Consider the following 20,405-nt stretch of genomic DNA (forward strand, 5'->3'; position numbering starts at 1 on the left):
ATCTGGAGGAGCTCGCTCGACTACAAGCTGACGACAACAATATACAGCAAATAAAATGAGACAACAGCTCATCGCTCTCTGTCTAGTCCCATATACTACTTGGTTCGGCAATCCCCTTCCTTTGTGAAACCTCTACAGGCACACTTCACCTCCTGGTCCCCACTGCTCTTCGCTATAGGGTCTTTCCCACCTTCCATGGTTTAGCTCACACTGAGACTCGAGACATGACACAGGTGGTTACAGAGTGCTTTGTCTGGCCTGGCTGTGTGTGCATTCTGTGTCAGCACAGCAAGGTCAGCAGGCATGCCCAACCTCCTCTAGGCAAGTTTGATGTCCTAAAGGGGCGTTTCTGGCACATCCATATTGATGTCGTTGGTCCCCTTCCCCCACCCGAAGGCTACAGATATATCTTATTGATAAACAACTGTGTGACCCACTGGGTCGAGGCGGTCCCCATCACTGACATCACGGCCAAGATTGTCGCCTGTTCCTTCATCTTGGCGTGGGATGCTCACTTCGGCTGCCCCCACCTCTCACCACCGACCTGGGACGTCAATTTGAGTCCGCACTCTTTGCACAATTCTGTGAACTCTGTGGCGTCACTGAGTTTCATACCACAGCATACCACCCGCAGTCAAATGGCTTCATCGAGCTGTGGCACCACACACTCAAGGCTGCGCTAATGTGCCACGTAAGCCTCTAGTCAGAGGCCCTACCATGGGTCATGCTTGGTATTTGCTTGGCTCATAAATGAGATCTTAATGCCTCGCTCCCCAAGGTGTGGTGTCTCTGGTACAGAGTGCACTATCTTTGGCACATTCCTTCTTTGAACTAGTCAGTCTTGTGTGAATTTTCGGTGCGTAACATGTTCAACTGCCATATTTGTTATATGCACGAGTGACCAATAAATGTTTATTCAATATTAAATGTGTTATCTCTCAACTAATCTTCCATGTTAACCACAGAAGAATTAGTCTGCAGACACATTCTTTGCTTACATGAAGACTTATAAATTAGTGCCCAGTCTATTATTGATTTCCTGACCAAAGCATTTACTCATTAAATTTGCCAGAATTAATGCTCCTCTAAAAAAGATATGGCGATGCACATTTGCATCTATCACTTGATGTTGAATCCCAAAACATAATTATGTCTTAACTACTATGAACATGGTTACTGCGGAGGGGTCTATGAGACTGCCTTCTAATTTTTTTTATGTATAAAACCAGTGTTTTGCTGAATTCATATTTTCATGATTTTCTGTCATTCATTACACTTCTTGGAAACTTCAATGTTTTTCAACAATGCGGAATTTTAAACATTTAGATAAATAAAACACAGCAAAATTTGCAGTATATTTTTAATTTGTGTGTAACTAAAATAACAATACATAGTTAGCTCAGTTTTATGAGGTCCTGAATCATATTTCACTCACTTTTAACTTGCATGTATTTCACACTGACCCTCTTAAAACACTCAAAAGTAATTGAAACACCACACTGTTGACAGGGAAATCTTGTTTCCCTCCTCACCTGAGGTGCGTAACATGTTTTTCATTTTTCAAATCATTCTTTCCATGTCTGGGGCTCATCTTGTACGTGAAGTACTCTTCTGATGTTGTCACTCAGCTCTCGCAGCCAAGTGTCCTATAGAAAGTCTATGCTTCATATGAGGCTCAGCAAGATCTCTTGCTGGCTAAAGCCCATCTTCTTGTCAAGCAACTTGATGAATATGCTGCACATCTTTGGTCGAGACACTCCACACTACCTTTTGTCATATTACAAAGCATGATGCTCTCAGGTTTTCCTGATTCAGGTTCATTATTTACGGCATGGTCCCTACAAGAGATCAGAATTGCAGCTTCTGACTTCTTGGGCACAAAGGAAGCTAGTGTCATGTCTTTTGTGAAACCATAAACAGTTGTCTTCACACCTCATTTCTTATTAGGCAGAAACTGCGGTGGTATCTCCTCTCCATTTCTTTTCAGCGTGCCATTGTATGTGAGACCTTTTTTCCTAAGTTCATTAACTAGTTCTACTGATGAGTTCCAGGTGTCACCTATAACATTTCTCCATGTGTTTTCAACAGGTTTCACCAATCAAAGTGCAGCCTGATTAGGAAGACTGGCCTTTCTCGTAGTTTAAAAGGGTGTGACCATCGCTTCCTTTTCCAGAATACATATACATGCTACACAAGTAATTTGTTCAAGCATCAGTCTAGCACTGAATTTTCAAGCCATAGTTTGCTGGTTTGTTTGGCATATACATTCTAAACCCACACTTTCCACGGAAGGGTACAAGCATTCCATCGACACACTGTTGCACCTACAGAGTAGCAAAGTTGACTGTTTTCGATGAAACACAGAAAAATTTGTGAAATTGCTGCTGAAAGTAGGCAATACTTTCCTTCTCTCCTGCTTATCATTTGAGTTGTCAAAGAATAATGCAGATAATAAAAACAGAAAGCTTTCTTCACTAACAGTGCATCTGAAAACATCTCTGTTTGTGCCATTGGCTGCAAACACGATGTAAACCAATTTGTTTCCCACTTTGAAAATGGCTGAATACACTAATTAGTGGCTTCAGTTCAGTGATATCAATATCCTGTAAGTAGGATATGTGACCATTTGCTCTAAGCTTAGGTACTTTCAGATTTGACATTAGCTGGCGGCTGATGTTTTCTCCAGTGAAAAGATCTGTTATTTTTGATGAAGTAAGCTTCTACGTTGTCATCAGCTGTCACATCTTCATCATTTACTGTGTCCTGCTCTGAATTAGTGTCGTGATCACTAAAGATCTCAAAATCAGGGTCATTATCACTGTCATCAATGTCTTCATCTGAGGATTCCCTGCAATGTTCTTGAACAACCACATGTCTTACATAAAACATGTTCCATTGAAGGTAGCATTCAGCAGAACATAAATAAGAAACAAAGAGCAGCAACAATGCAAGAGTTCAGGCACATGTAGTTTGTCAACCAATAGGAAGGTACACAGAAGAGTTCATTTCACTTTGCAGGGGTGTGTGAAATATCGCAAAAAGAAATAAAAAATCATAGCTGGCTGAGAGACAGTCCATAGTAGCTAGGAGTTATGATGAACACATGATTCTGCTTATTCTGCTGTATATCTCTAGCTTTCCTGAAAGCAGTTGCTTTTGTGATTTTTCACTAGTATTTAAAAAATCTGAATCAGCTGATTCCAACCAGTGTAAAAACTATCTAGCTAAAAATGTCATAACATGTACATTCTGTCTCAAAAGCTTAGCTAACCTAAGGGTCTCATTCATTAAGCTGAAGTAGAAGGCTTTATATTCAAGTCCTAAGAAACTTTTTTCCCAGGCTGACTCCTGCATCCTCAATTGTTGCCTACATCACAGCTGCTGTGTACACAGAGAGATGGCTCTACCATCTCCTCCATGAGAAAGAGGGATATTGCGTCTTGGCTGGTCTCTTACACTGCAGCCACAAGCCACACAACAGAGTGCTGTGGGTTGCCACCCCAAAAAGCCACCTGCAATTTAACCACAGCTTGTCCTGCCTGTGACAGCTGCTGTAGTATACGAGGTGCCCACATCTGCCAGATATTGCTATCACTAGCTTGCTTCCATGAGCCACATGATACTTGCCCAACTCCCTAGTATTCCTCTGCCAGATGGCCTTATAAGGCACCACCTGGCACCTTGTTAGCCAGTACGAGTTCCAGCCTCGACCTTGACGTCTTGGCCTCAACACTCGACATCAGAAGTTTTGTGAGTCTATTCACTATGGCACAGTGCATGCCAGTCAGAACCTACACCCCATTAGTGTAGCATATATGGGCTTTGCCTATGCAGAGTTTCCCTACTGTGACATACTGTGTTCTCAGCTTCTATCTTCAAGAACTGTATTGTGTTAGATGGTGTTAGACTGTGTTAAACTAATTCTCATCAAATCAGGATGATCTTTTCAGTTGCACTCATTCAGATGCTGTTTCAGTTGCTGTCCAGAACCAAACATTATTGTGTACTTCTATACTCTTTGAGTTAGCAATAAAGTTTTACTGTTCTTGGCTACTGGATGCACATCTCTTTTTGTAGTGAGTATTCCCCATGACAGGATATTATACTGACTCTGAATATTTAATCGATACCCTTTTTAAAGAGAGCAGCAAACCTATGAGAAAGCATCTACTTGCCTTTGAGAAACTACCAAAAATATGAAATTTAAAGGAACTACAATACTTTTCGGGAAGAGTTAATGAATTTTCTAGATTTATCCCTTAAGTAGCAGCAATGAAGGGCCATTGAATAAATTTTAAAAGAAGGATGCTCATTCCAAACGGTTACTAAACTGTAACAATGCATGTAACCAACTGAAAGGGAAATATCTATGATCTCAGTGCCAAGTGACTTTGACCCCAGGGAAACAACTTTACTAATAATATGATTTGTACATCTCATAATGTATGTAGATTTCTTGAATTCTTTTATAGGAGATGTGTCAAGATTTACAATGTAACATTTTTTATAATGTTAATACAAAAGTTTCAATTATTCTACATACATTACTGTAATACAGCTACACAATACTCATAGCTTTCAGAATGTGTAAAAACGATACAGTTCTTTGATTCAAACAGTGGAACTGTCATGAATTCTTCAACAGAATAATAGCAAATTTCCACTTTAACATTGAAGATCCACATCCAAAGTCAACCAAGATCCATTTTCAATATATTCCTGCTTTTAGTTTATTGTAAATTTGTAACACAATGTACTCTTATTTTTGGACATAGATGACTTTGCAATCTAGTGGGGGAGGTGTGTTAGCAAACAGAAACTACAATAGGCTGTTTCCACCAACATCAGTAACCTAAAGCTGGAGCCAACAAGATGTCACCACTGAGATTCGACACCCAGTGCCAATGGACCACTTTTTATTCAAGGAAATCACACAATGGTGGCCCTCTGGCAGGACAGGTTGAACATTAGAGAATTTGCTTCACCTATATGAAGCAGAAATGTGTCCCACAAACACACCCACCACCCCTCCCTAACAAGATGTCATCAGGCCTGATCCAGTGATATCATTGGGCAGCTGTCATAATCAACATGTCACTCACAGGAACCCCTGCATTAAAGCTGCCACAGATTTGGTCTTATCTCACCATATGTGTCAAGACTGTGAGATGAGGTTCTATGGTCTACCCAAGACATTGTTTCCTGCAGATGCTAGAAATCATAATAAGTAATGAAGATGGCTTTCACACACATCTTCAATAGGACTCTCAGCTGAAAACTGATACCATCGCCATCCAATTCAGCTCCTTGATGGTGGGAGGTGGGAGGGGGGGGGGGGCGGGGGGGCATGCTGCATGTTTCATTATTTTGTGATTTCCTGTCATATGGTCACAGTCTGAGGTAACTGACAGTCACTGAGTGAAACAGATACGATATCTGTCATTTCCTAAGCAAGTGGAAAGGCCTCCTGCTGTTCCTAATATATACAAATGATTTAGGAGAAAATCTGAGCAGCCCTCTTAGTTGTTTGTAGATAATTCTGTCATTTACCACCCAGTAAAGTTATCAGAAGATCCAAACCAATTGCAAAATCATTTAGACAATATATCTGTATGGTGGAAAAAAAAAAAAAAAAAAAAGAAAGTGGCAATTTACTCTAAACAATACAAAGTGTGAAGTCATCGACATGAGTATCTGGTGAAACAAGCACTGTGTCATTTGAGAGATACAGAGGTGAGCAAGTGTGCCGGGACTTACCCCAGTTCACTGCTAGTAGCGCCACATCACCATAATTCGTCTGTGCATAGCACACAAGTATTTCACCATAATTAAGAATGAAATTAAAAGTTGAAGTTACTTTTTCAAACTTGGTCAACATTTGCTTTAGTGTAATAATGTTTAAACTGTCAAGTATCAGATTGATTTGGTCAATATTTTACCTAAGTATATCGTTTTACGAAAAAAAGTAAGTGGTGCCAAATAATAAAGTTTGGAAGCCAGAAACTGGTCAAAATGTGCAGATGTAAGTCAAAATTAACTGGTTCACGTCTCAATGTGATTAAAGTAATATTTTGGTCAGAATCCACATTTTTAAGAAAAACTGAAGGCACTAAATATTAGACTTAGATGTGTGAATTTTTGTATGACACTCCAGTTCGACATAAAAATAATAACTAAATGACTCCATTAAGCTATCTCTAAAAGCTTTTGAGTAATTTAATGAAAACTAAATTTGGAACAAAAATGTCCTTATTTGTAGTAGATTAAGTATCTGTTATATTAATGCTAGAATGTTCTGGTTAAAGCACTTGATGAAACCTATTAAATAATACAGCTATAACAAATTTTAGAACCTTCATGTTAATAACAACCAATACAAGGTCTCAAAGTTGTAGTTCAGAGGTCGATGACAGCAGGTGTTCCCTTGACCGTCCGCTGCGCCACATATACAAATACAGCCCAAGAGGCAAGACTAGGATTCACTTCACACCCAGCCACCGTAAGATCCATGACAGTCAAATGCCAGAGTGCATGCTGCCTCGGGTGGTATCAGAGACACACTTTACAAAACACTTATTTTCAGTAATAATAGATAGTGAGCTCGCAAGGACTGTACCGTGTGGAAAGTGGTGACAATTATTTTCCACTTTTGTGGCAAGCATTTATTTTGATTATCAGTAGTCAGGGTGAAAGACATTTTAGTGGGAACTTACCATAGAGGTTGCCTCTGAACTGCTCATAGTGCTGTTAAGGATAGAGAGATTTACTGCCAGATGAACATAATGAGTATTACATTGTTGTGCATATGAAACTTTAACAAATATATGTATCAATTAGAACTCAAAAATCATCATTTACAATCATAGTCCTGATCCCACTGAGCAAATAGAGAATAGGAACATTTCTTTCAGTGGACTGGACAAGAATGTGGACTTGCAGACTGGGAAATATGGTCAGTATGTACTCTATGCTTTCTGGCTGACCACAGAAATAGTTGCCAGGCTCTAGTAAAAGACAATGAACAATATTTACAACAATTTTAATTTCCTCCTATGCCTAATGATTATTATTATTATGACAAGCAACCCACCGGCCCACAAGCAGTAAAAGGAATCTGCTAAATTTCAGTTACACGATAAATCGCACATATCTAAGGCTGTCAATTCAACTAAATACCTTGTTGTTGTTGTTGTGGTCTTCAGTCCTGAGACTGGTTTGATGCAGCACTCCATGCTACCCTATCCTGTGCAAGCTTCTCCATCTCCCAAAACCTGCTGCAACCTACATCCTTCTGAATCTGCTTGGTGTATTCATCTTTTGGTCTCCCTCTACGATTTTTACCCTCCACGCTGCCCTCCAATGCTAAATTGGTGATCCCTTGATGCCTCAGAACATGTCCTACCAATCGATCCTTTCTTCTAGTCAAGTTGTGCCACAAATTTCTCTTCTCCCCAATTCTATTCAATATCTCCTCATTAGTTACGTGATCTACCCATCTAATCTTTAGCAGCATTCTTCTGTAGCACCACATTTCGAAAGTCTCTATTCTCTTCTTGTCCAAACTATTTATCGTCCATGTTTCACTTCCATACATGGCTACACTACATACAAATACTTTCAGAAATGACTTCCTGACACTTAAATCTATAGTCGATGTTAACAAATTTCTCTTCTTCAGAAACGCTTTCCTTGCCATTGCCAGTCTACATTTTATATCCTCTCTACTTCGACCATCATCAGTTATTTTGCTCCCCAAATAGCAAAACTCCTTTACTACTTTAAGTGTCTCATTTCCTAATCTAATACCCTCAGCATCTCCCGACTTGATTCGACTACATTCCATTATCCTCATTTTACTTTTGTTGATGTTCATCTTCTATCCTCCTTTCAAGACGCTATCCATTCCGTTCAACTGCTCTTCCAAGTCCTTTGCTGTCTCTTACAGAATTACAATGTCATCGGCGAACCTCAAAGTTTTTATTTCTTCTCCATGGATTTTAATACCTACTCCAAATTTTTCTATTGTTTCCTTCACTGCTTGCTCAATATACAGATTGAATAACATCGGGGAGAGGCTACAACCCTGTCTCACTCCCTTCCCAACCACTGCTTCCCTTTCATGTCCCTCAACTCTTATAACTGCCATTTGGTTTCTGTACAAATTGTAAATAGCCTTTTGTTCCCTGTATTTTACCCCTGCCACCTTCAGAATCTGAAAGAGAGTATTACAGTCAAGATTGTCAAAAGCTTTCTCTAAGTATACAAATGCTAGAAACGTAGGTTTGCCTTTCCTTAATCTAGCTTCTAAGATAAGTCGTAGGGTCAGTATTGCCTCACGTGTTCCAACATTTCTACAGAATCCAAACTGATCTTCCCCAAGGTCGGCTTCTACTAGTTTTTCCATTCGTCTGTAAACAATTCGCGTTAGTATTTAGCAGCCATGACTTGTTAAACTGACAGTTCGGTAATTTTCACATCTGTCAACACCAGCTTTCTTCGGGATTGGAATTATTATATTCTTCTTGAAATCTGAGGGTATTTCACCTGTCTCATACATCTTGCTCACCAGATGGTAGAGTTTTGTCAGGACTGGCTCTCCCAAGGCTGTCAGTAGCTCTAATGGAATGTTGTCTACTCCCGGGGCCTTGTTTCGACTCAGGTCTTTCAGTGCTTTGTCAAACTCTTCACACAGTATCATATCTCCCATTTCATCTTCATCTACATCCTCTTCCATTTCCATAATATTGTCCTCAAATAGATCGCCCTTGTATAGACCCTCTATATACTCCTTCCACCTTTCTGCTTTCCATTCTTTGCTTAGAACTGGGTTTCCATCTGAGCTCTTGATGTTCATGCAAGTGGTTCTCTTATCTCCAAAGGTCTCTTTAATTTTCCTGTAGGCAGTATCTATCTTACCCCTAGTGAGATAAGCCTCTACATCCTTGCATTTGTCCTCTAGCCATCCCTGCTTAGCCATTTTGCACTTTCTGTCGATCTCATTTTTGAGATGTTTGTATTCCTTTTTGCCTGCTTCATTTACTGCATTTTTATATTTTCTCCTTTCATCAATTAAATTCAATATTTCTTCTGTTACCCAAGGATTTATACTAGCCCTCGTCTTTTTACCTACTTGATCCACTGCTGCCTTCACTACTTCATCCCTCAAAGCTACCCATTCCTCTTCTACTGTATTTCTTTCCCCCATTCCTGTCAATTGTTCCCTTATGCTCTCCCTGAAACTCTGTACAACCTCTGGTTTAGTCAGTTTATTCAGGTCCCATCTCCTTAAATTCCCACCATTTTGCAGTTTCTTCAGTTTTAATCTACAGTTCATAACCAATAGATTGTGGTCAGAGTCCACATCTGCCCCTGGAAATATCTTACATTTTAAAACCTGGTTCCTAAATCTCTGTCTTACCATTGTATAATCTATCTGAAACCTGTCAGTATCTCCAGGCTTCTTCCATGTATACAACCTTCTTTCATGATTCTTGAACCAAGTGTTAGCTGTGATTAAGTTGTGCTCTGTGCAAAATTCTACCAGGCGGCTTCCTCTTTCATTTTTTACCACCAATCCATATTCACCTACTACGTTTCCTTCTCTCCCTTTTCCTACTACCGAATTCCAGTCACACATGACTATTAAATTTTCGTTTCCCTTCACTATCTGAATAATTTCTTTTATCTCATCATACATTTCTTCAATTTCTTCGTCATCTGCAGAGCTAGTTGGCATATACACTTGTAGTACTTTAGTAGGCATGGGCTTTGTGTCTATCTTGGCCACAATAATGCATTCACTATTCTGTTTGTAGTAGCTTACCCGCATTCCTATTTTTTTATTCATTATTAAACCTACTCCTGCATTACCCATATTTGACTTTGTATTTATAACCCTGTATTCGCCTGACCAAAAGTCTTGTTCTTCCTGCCAGTGAACTTCACTAATTCCCACTATATCTAACTTTAACCTATCCATTTCCCTTTTTAAATTTTCTAACCTACCTGCCCGATTAAGGGATCTGACATTCCACGCTCCGATCCGTAGAACGCCAGTTTTCTTTCTCCTGATAACGACGTCCTCTTGAGTAGTCCCCACCCGGAGATCTGAATGGGGGCTATTTTACCTCCGGAATATTTTACCCAAGAGGACGCCATCATCATTAACCATACAGTAGAGCTGCATGCCCTCGGGAAAAATTACGGCTGTAGTTTCCCCTTGCTTTCAACCGTTCACAATACCAGCACAGCAAGGCTATTTTGGTTAGTGTTACAAGGCCAGATCAGTCAATCATCCAGACTGTTGCCCCTGCAACTACTGAAAAGGCTGCTGCCCCTCTTCAGGAACCACACGTTTGTCTGGCCTCTCAACAGGTACCCCTCCATTATGGTTGCACCTACGTTACGGCTGTCTGTATCGATGAGGCACGCAAGCCTCCCCATCAACGGCAAGGTCCATGGTTCATGGGGGGGAGGGGGACTAAATACCTACGGATTACAATTATGAAGAACTTAAATTGGAATAATCACATAGATAACGCAGTGGGGAAGGTGAACCAAAGACTGCATTTTATCAGCAGAACACTTAAAATATGCAACAAATCTAGTAGAGAGAGTGCCTACACTTCACTCGTCTGTCCTCTCCTGCAGTGTTGCTACACATTATGGATCCTTACCAGACAGGATTGATGGAGGAAATTGAAAAAGTTCAAAGAAGGCCAGCTTGTTTTGTATTATCATGAGACAGAGGAGAAAGTGTCACACACATGTTATGTGAGTTGGGGTGGAAATCCTCAAAACAAAGGCTGTTTTTGCAGCAATATTTTTTTGTGACCTTTCAGTCATCATCTTTCTGTTCCTAATGCAAAAATATTCTGTTGATCACTTACACATAGAGAAATTATCATTGTACTCAAATAAAAGAAAGTAGAGTTTTCATAGAAAAATGTAAGTGTTTTGTTTTTTCCATATGCTGTTTGAGAGTGGAATAGTAGAGAAATAGTCTGAAGATGATTTGATGAACCACCTGCTAAGCACTTTAGTGTGAACTGCAGAGAAGTCATGTTTATGCAGATGCAGGTCATCACAGAATATTTTGTATGCAGCATCTCATTTGAAGGCTTAGTCAACTGCCATTACCTTGTGGCCACCATCCATATGACCTCCCATTTTAGCTAGTAATGTGATGTAAGACTAACATGGACAAGAGTTAGCCTCTTTCTCACTCTGTTCTACTTCTCAATGAAATCTCTTATTAAGTAACTACATTATTAACACTGATTTTGATCTCTAGTTCATTCTTCTGATTCCTGTTGTGGTGTTATATTCCTGACCTTTGCTTGTACATGAGTTTGACCACAGTTTACCTTTTGTACCATAACTTATAAAGTGTAATTTAAAAGTAACCACCACTTCAATACAGTTTAAATGTGAATATGAAAACTATGTTCCTTTTTCTTCTTGTAGCATTAAAGATGAAGTGCAGAATTTTCCATTTGTGGTGCTCCTTCCCCTAAAACTTAAGTTACTGCTGTCTGCTGTCTCTTTAAAACCAGAAGATACAAGTTGTACATTTGATGTATTTTTTTTTTTTTTGTTCTTGACCTGCAATGTCCTTGTAAAAGTGATTCATGAGTGAATAAAACTAACTACTACAAGCAACACACCCTGCATACAAAATCTGTTATCTTAATTTTATTGGTTACTGATGTAACTTACACTACCAGCTTTTAGGACTTCTAAATAATATTATCACAGTTAGTTGCATGTTCCAACAATTTGTAGTAAATACTTTGCCTGAAGTGGCAGCATACACAGGCACACTTACTATTTATTTCCAAAAGAATTATTATCTTATAAGAACAGATACTTGTAAATTTCTGTACTTAAAGTCAATCCATTATTTCCAAGGAACTATTTTAGAATGTTTACCTTTAGATCTCCTGGAAGTTTTGCTGTCAATTTTTCTGCATATTCATGGACTTTTGGGTGCATGTATATATTAGTAGTATGCCACAAAGTTTCCATCTGCTCTTTGGCTGCTTTATTTACAGTACTGCAAAGGAAAAAGTTATCTTTCATTTATTAGGTAACTTCTTTGTCAACAAAGTTATGAAATTATACTTGAAGCACACAACTGTAAACACACAACAAAGATCCACAAATATGTAAATGCAGACAAATATAATAACATAACAAAAGATGAAAAGTTCATCCAGTCACCAGTGGAGATAACTTCTTTCATTGCCCTCAGTCCTTCCTATCTTTTCTTTTTCTGCTCTTGTCTGCTCTTATTCTATTATTGTACTCGCTTGTCCCCTTTCTTTCTCTTTTTACATTATATCCTCAGTTTTACAATTGCCACCAGAATCACTTTTCATCATTGCCATTAAGAATCAGCTGTCTCATTCTTTCCATCCTCAATACTTCCCCAGTGCAAATATTGACTGCATGTGCATTGTGGAGCATTGGTGCAGAAGTTTTGAACTAAGTAGCATTAATATTCATCCGTTTAAGTTGGCAAGCCAATATTGTAGAAAAAATACCAAAAATGGAGGTGTATGTGTATTTACCAAACCAAGTATCAGCTATAAAAGAAGGTGTGAAGCTGAATGGTTGAGTGTGGAAAATCATTTTGAAGCAGCAGCTGTGCAGTTGAATGAAATACAGGGAAAAGTCATAGTCATAGCAATATACAGACCACCTACTGGTGATGCAGACATATTCTTTAACCAATTAGAAATATTGCTTAACACTCTGTTCACCGATAGAGCCACTGTAGTTGTGTGTGGTGACTTCAGTATTAATCTTATGAGTGAAAGTAGGCTAAAAGACCAGTTCCTAAATCTATTATGTAGTTTCAACCTGCTTCCACACATACACACACCCACAAGAATAACAAATAATACAATCAGTCTTATTGATAATATATTTTCAAATGTAGGATGCACAGAAGTTGAAGTAACAAATAGTGATTTGGGATTATCAGACCACAATGCTCTTGTCCTCAAAATTCCTTCAAGGCCACTGAAAGAGAAAAAAAAACTCACTTCATGTATAAAAGAAATTTTCCTACAGAAAACTGTGTAGAATTCATAAATATGCTAACTAATGAGGCTTGGGCAGAAGTACTATCCCTAACAAATACAAATGATGCATATAACACATTTTCTTCCATTTTCATGGGATATTTTGAAACGTGTTTTCCAAAATAGCTGTCAAAAATCAGCTCACATAGCAATACAAAGCCAAGTTTTTGGATCACAGCTGGCATCAAAACTTCCTGTGGAACTCTAAAGAGACTAATTTCTAAAATGAAAACATCCACAGACCCACAATGCATAGAATATGTCAGGAATTACAAGAGGGTATATAGAAAAGTAACTGCTAAAGCAAAATTCATGAGTAATGATAGTTTTATAAGACAGTCTGAAAACAAATCAAAAGCCATATGGGGTATTGTGAAGACTGAAACAGGGAAGAGTTGTGAAAACCAGGACATTAGCCTCAAAAATTTTAAAAATGTCAATATTAATAAACAAGATTTGCCAAATTATATTAACAATTATTTCATAAATGCAACAACTTCATTAAGCTTAAAATTTACAAACGAAGAAAAACCTGAATATCCAAAAATAGCTTGTAGGATGAGGGTAGAGCCAACAAATGAGGGTGAAGTGTTGAAAGTGATACAAAGCTTGAAACCCAAAATGTCGGCTGGCATAGATGAGGTGCCTGTGTCAATCATAACAAGGACAGCACCACAAATCGCAAAGCCCTTTGCACACATAGTCAATTTATCATTCAGTGAAGGAGCTTTTCCAGAAAGGCTGAAAATTTCAAAAGTGAAGCCATTATTTAAAAACGGTGGCAAGTATAAGGTAAAAAACTATCGCCCAATATCTCTCCTCCCAGCATTTTCAAAAATATTAGAAAAACTGATGAAGCACCGAATCAACAAATATCTAAATGACCATAATTTACTAAACGGAAATCAGCATGGCTTCCAAGCATGTAAAAATACCGAAACAGCAGTAATATGCTAAACTGAACAAATAATCAAAAATCTAGAAAAAGATTATAGTGTAGTAGGAGTAAATTTAGACCTCTCCAAAGCTTTTGACACTGTGAACCAGGACATTCTTTTAGAAAAATTGGAAGCGTTGGGTATACATAGGATAGGAAAAAAATGGTTTGAAGCATACCTAAATAACAGAACACAGGTTGTAGGACTGACATCAACTTACTCCAACCACAAAATAAATTCAGTATCAGAGGCAAAAAATGTAGAAATAGGAGTACTACAAGGCAGCATCCTAGGGCCCATATTGTTTCTTGTCTATATAAATGATTTTCACACCTCAGATGATGCAGCCAAAGCAATAATATATTGTTTCTTGTCTATATAAATGATTTTCACACCTCAGATGATGCAGCCAAAGCAATAATATTTGCAGATAATACTAGTGTGATAATAAGTGCACCAAAGCAATTGCTACCAACAACTGCTGATAAAGTACTAAATTACATCCACTCTTGGTTCAATGCAAACAGGTTGACATTGAATGTAAATAAAACAAATTATATGCAGTTTGGGAAAAGATGTCAAAATGTAAATCTCGATCTGGTGTGGGGTGATAAAGCCTTAGACAGAGTGACATCCACAAAATTGCTGGGGATTCATGTGGATGAAAACTTAAATTTTAATGACCATGTAATAAAACTTGCACAGAAACTTAATTCAGCCTGGTTTCCCTCAGAATTATTGCAAATGTTTGTACCTCAGAGGGTGCCAGAATGGCATATTTCGGTTATTTTCAATCTCTTGCCACATACGGAATAATATTTTGGGGTTCCACAACAGGGCGCCTAAAACAAATTTTTTTGTTGCAGAAGAGGGCGATCCGAATAATAACTCACAGTCATCCACAGACACACTGCAAACCCATATTCAAAAAGCTTAGAATACTTACTATACCATCATTATACATATACAAATGTGCATTGTATGTCAGGACCCACATTGCATATTTTCAGACAAATGCCAACTTTCATAACTACAATACCCGTAATAGCGCAGCACTCCATATTCAGCGAACAAAAAGAATGAATACACAAAGGCATGTGAGCCATATCTGTGCAAAACTGTACAACGTACTGCCAGTCAACATCAGGCAGTTAGAAGATGATAACAAACTTAAAACAGAATTTAAAAAATTTCTAGTAGAACAATGTTTTTATTCTGTAAATGACTCTGTAGGTCAATAAATTTTTTCTGATGATATTTATAAAGGCAAAATGGAAAATAATCTATCTGTACCTAATCATTCATTACCTAATCATTCATTACGTTAACATACTTGAAGGACAGCTGTTGTGTGATGTAAATATATACTTAAGCAGTGTTGTGTATATAAGGACTTGCCGTTTAGGGAGGACAAAACTAAAGCCTTGTGAAAAACAGACTATGCATTTAAAATAACAAGCAGGGATGTATATAGGCTATATTAATTTCATTGTATTATTATTAACTTCATTGTATTATTTTGTTTTGTACTTTTTTACGTATATATTGTTTGTGTCCCATTTCTTTGAAATGGCTTACATGTACCCTTGACAACATCCATACAATATTTATTGTCAACGGATGGATAAATAAAATAAATAAATAAATAAATAAACCCCTCCTGGCCTTCCCTGACCCTTCATGATAGCCACATTCATTTTATCTCCCCCAATATAAAATAGTGGTAGGTGTAAAGGTGACCACTCACTGTATATTTTAGTGGTTGACAGGATCATAAACAAAACTGAGACCACTGCTAATTGGAGAGGAAGGAGAAGAATTTTCCATAACACAGGAATCCCTGAGTCATCTCTGTTCTCTTCATAATATAATCCTATCAAGCAATCTCAATTTTCTAGTAATCTTATAAATTCAAGCTCTTGATCTCTAACAATGGAACAGCACTCCAACTACCACTTCTAAATGTTATCCAATCTACAGTCTTCCTATTCCTGCCTCAGAGTACCACTACCCAGCAAGACCTATCCTACTCCACGTGAATGCCAAATCCAGTCTTCCTACCACCAAAATACTCTCTTGCAGACCTCTTCCACCTGCCACATCCCCGCAACAATTTCTCCCAATGTACTACCAAACCCAGAAGAAAGTTTTCAACTTATCGACTATGAACTTCAAACCCCACAGAAATTTCAGTCTTTTATAGAGGTCTCTCTCACCTTCAGTCACACACCCTAATTCAATGATTCAATCCTGTATAAAGATCCACTGTCATCCACCAAAATCCTACAGCAGAAACAAACTTATGCCACCCGTACTCCCAGCGTCTTGTTGAAGGAGTAGCATTGCTGTGGCAGACAAAGTCTTCGTGGCTGCTACCCATGCCATGCTGTGGCGCACCATGTGGAACAATACCTCGATGCCAACCAGGATGGATTCCGAAAACATTGATAATGTAAAACCCAACAAGCACTTTTCTCTCAAATGAAAAAGCTTTGGATCATGGCAATCAGGTAGATGCAGTATTTACTGATTTCCAAAAATCCCAGTACCACATCTACGCTTATTGTCAAAAGTTTCATCGTATGGGGTATCAAGTGAAATTTGTGATTGGACTGAGGACTTTGGTAGGGAGGACACAGCATGTTATCTTCGATGGAGAGTCATCGTCAAATGTAGAAGTAACCTAGGGTGTGCCCCTGGAGCATACCTGTCGTCATTGTTCATATTGCATATTACTGACTTTGAAGACAATATTAATAGCAGAACCAGGCTTTTTGCAGATGATGCAGTTATCTGTAATGATGCATTATATGAGAGAATCTGCCTAAATATTCAGTCAGACCTTGATAAGATTTCAAAGTGGTGCAAAGATTGGCAACTTGCTCTAAATGTTTAGAAATGTAAAATGGTGCCCTTCACAAAATGAAAAAAACATATTATCCTATGACTGTAATATCAGAGAGTCACTGCTGGAATTGGCCAACTCATACCTGGATGCAACACTTTGTAGGTGTGCTCAGAGGAAAGTAGGTGGTAGACTTAAGTGTTCTGATAGAATGCTGGGGAAATGCAATCAGTCTGAAAGGCAACTGCCTACAAATCATCTATGTGACCCAGCGTAGAATATTGCTCAAGTGTGTGGGACCTGTACGATGTATGACTAACAGGGGATATTGAACATATGCAAAGAAGAGCAGCATGAACGGCCACAGACTACTTTGATCTGTGGGAGAATGTTTCAGAGATTCTAAAGACAATGAAGTGGAAGACTCTTGAAGATAGGTGTAAACTATGCCTAGAAAGAATACTTAGAAAGTTTGAAGAGCCGGCTTTGGGTGATGACACTGGGAATATACTTATGGTGGTTTGCAGAGTACAGTTGTAGATGTAGATGTAATATGCTACTGTGACCCCTCTGTGAAGGTCGCTGTTTCACTAATTCTGGTTGACTTGGGGTGTAACATTGTCCATGTGATCTAACAATTGCCAGTGCTGGATCCCACATTTTGTCAAAGTTAAAATAATCAACACAATTAATTACATCCTTTTGCAACTGTATCAACAGCTACCCTGAAAACTGAATCCCACAAGGATGAAACAGATGTTAATATCTGGCATTATTCATAGTCCAAAGCATGGCTTGCCTGTATATAGTTCTCAGCCACTGCAGATTTATAATGCTGTTGTAGCAGATGAGTGTAACACTCATGCTCTGTGCAACATTTTTGAACTGTAAAGAGAGTGGGTTCGATGTATGACAAACAAACTGAATTGTGGCCGAGGATATAATTGATCGATGTGACCAGGAATGAGACTGTAAGTCTGGAGTAATACTAGTGTTAGCATCAACTCTCCACAGCTCCTTTACCTGGGTCATCATCACCACTGATGCCACCTCCCTCTACACTAACACCCCCAATTCTCAAAACCTTGACACCACTCTCCAATACATCCTGCCACACTCAATGGCAGGGCCACCAGTGAAAGCAGTCATGTGGTATACCAACTTAGCTGCAACACTGTGCAGAATTCTTTGTGGGCATGATGAGGGCAGCTATTTAAATACAGCTGAAGAAGGATTTAATTAATTGTGCTGATGGTTTTAAGATTGAGAAAATGTGGGATCCGGCAAATTGTGTTGGTGGTTTCAACATTGACAAAATGGGGAATCCAGCACTAGTAATTGTTAGCTTACATGCACAATGATACTTTCCCCAGTCAACCAGAATTTTTGAAATATCATCCTTCACAGAGGGGTCATGGTAGCATATATCTCTGCCACATGTATTATATCTTTCACCATCATGCATACACAGTGGTCTAGAGGTAGCATCTTTACTGCAGAACTCAGTCTTTCATTCGTAGTACCAAGTCCATATCCTCTTGCAATCATTTCTTCTATTCCTTCCCATATTCCAGTCCCTCCTGACCATTAGCTTTTCATCTTCCTGTACATACTGAATTACCTGTTCAATATTCTCATACACTTCTGTGTCTCTTCATCTTCACCTCGAGACAACCACATGTGTACCTGAACTATCAATGTCAGTGTTGGTTTGCTGTCAATTCTGATACGAACAACCCCTATCACTGTAACTCATTTGCTGCCCTACCTTCCTATTTATACAGGAAGAATGAGTAACCAACAAAATGTTAATGTTCTATTAGTCTGGGCATGCAGTGTCAGAAGTAGTGCAGAGATACTAGGCGAAATGGCTGCATTGGAAAATGTGAAGAAATCTAAAAATAAATGATTGTTAGAAGAAATGACACAGCATATAGAAAAGTCAAAACAGCCTTTGATGAACTCAAATGCAATGATGGTAACATTAAGTGTGCAATGGGAATTCCACTGTTAAATGCAGAGGAGAAAGTGGATGGATGGGAAGAGCACATTGAAGGCCTCTATGAAGGGGAATACTTGTCAGATGTGGCAGAGCAAGAAACAGGATTCAATATGGAAGAGATAGAGGATCCAGTATTAGAATTAGAATTTGAAAGAACTTGGGAAAGACTTAAGATCAAATAAGGCAGAATGGATAAAGAGCATTCCATCTGAATTTCTAAAATCATTTAGGCAAGTGGTTGCAAAAATGACTATTCATGTTGGTGACTAGAATGCTTGATTCTGGCGATATACCACCTGACTTTCAGAAAAAAATCATCCACACAATTCCAGAGATCGAAGGTGCTGACAATCAGCTTAACAGCTCACGCATCCATGTTGCTGACAAGAATAATATACAGAAGAATGAAAAAGATCAAACAATGGAAAATCCAGGCTGGAATGTAACAATATTATGAAATGGAAAGCTGCTACTCACCTTATGTTGGAGATGCTAAGTTGCAGATAGGCACAACAAAAAGACTGTCACAAATAAGCTTTCAGCCAGCAAGGCCTTCATCAAAAATAGACAGCACACACACACACACACACACACACACACACACACACACACACATGTCTATTTTTGATGAAGACCTTGCTCACCGAAAGCTTATTTGTGACAGGTTTTTGTTGTGCTTATCTGCGACTCGGCATCTCTGGTATGTGGTGAGTAGCAACTTTCCTTTTCATAATATTGTTGAAGAATAGAAAATAATATAGAGGAGGTGTGACGTGATGATCTCTTTGGCTTTAAGAAAGGTAAAGTCAGCAGGGAGGCAGTTCTGACATTTCTGTTGATAATGAAAGCAAGATTAAAGAAAAATCAAGACACATTCATAGGATTTGTCAACCTCAAAATGCATTCAACAATATCAAATGGTGCATGATGTTCAAAATTCTGAGGAAAATAGTGGTAAGGTATAGGGGGAGATGGGTAAACTTGTACAGGAACCAAGAGGGATTAATAAGAGTGGAAGACCAAGAATTAAGTGCTCGGATTAGTAAGTGTTTAAGACAAGGATGTAGTCTTTTGCCCCTATTGTTCAATCTATACATTGAAGAAGTGATGATGGAAATAAAAGAAAGGTTCAGGAATGGAATTAAAACTCAAGGTGAAAGGATACCAAGGATAAGCTTCACTGATGACATTGCTGTCCTGAGTGAAAGTGAAGAAGAATTACAAGATCTGCTGAATGGAATGAACATTCTAGTAAGTACAGAATATGGATTGAGAATAAACTGGTAAACAGGTATAAAGTTATGAGGATTGATGGTCATGAAGTAGATGAAGTTAAGGAGTTTTGCTACCTAAGTAAGAAAATAACTCCTGATGGACAGAGCAAGGAGTACATCAAAAACAGACTAGCACTGGCAAAAAGTGAGCGTTCCTGGCCAGCAGAAGTCTACTAGTATCAAAAGGCCTTAATTTGAGGAAGAAATTTCTGAGAATGTACATCTGGAACAGAGCACTGTATGGTAGTGAAACATGGA

At 38.6% G+C, this 20,405-nt stretch overlaps 1 protein-coding gene across 6 annotated transcripts in view; it reads right to left on the reverse strand.

Moving 5' to 3' along the window:
- Nucleotides 1-20,405, reverse strand: part of LOC126253322 (alanine--glyoxylate aminotransferase 2, mitochondrial-like) — a 155,952-nt gene that overhangs the window by 85,035 nt on the left and 50,512 nt on the right. For all 6 annotated transcript variants that reach the window (XM_049954579.1, XM_049954578.1, XM_049954583.1 and 3 more), the window contains exon 4: nucleotides 11,932-12,055. In XM_049954579.1, the coding sequence (XP_049810536.1) occupies nucleotides 11,932-12,055 (124 nt within the window). The remainder of the gene's footprint in view (nucleotides 1-11,931; nucleotides 12,056-20,405) is intronic.

Source organism: Schistocerca nitens, chromosome 4 (assembly GCF_023898315.1).
Source record: "Schistocerca nitens isolate TAMUIC-IGC-003100 chromosome 4, iqSchNite1.1, whole genome shotgun sequence".
NCBI classification, from domain to species: Eukaryota; Metazoa; Arthropoda; class Insecta; order Orthoptera; family Acrididae; genus Schistocerca; species Schistocerca nitens.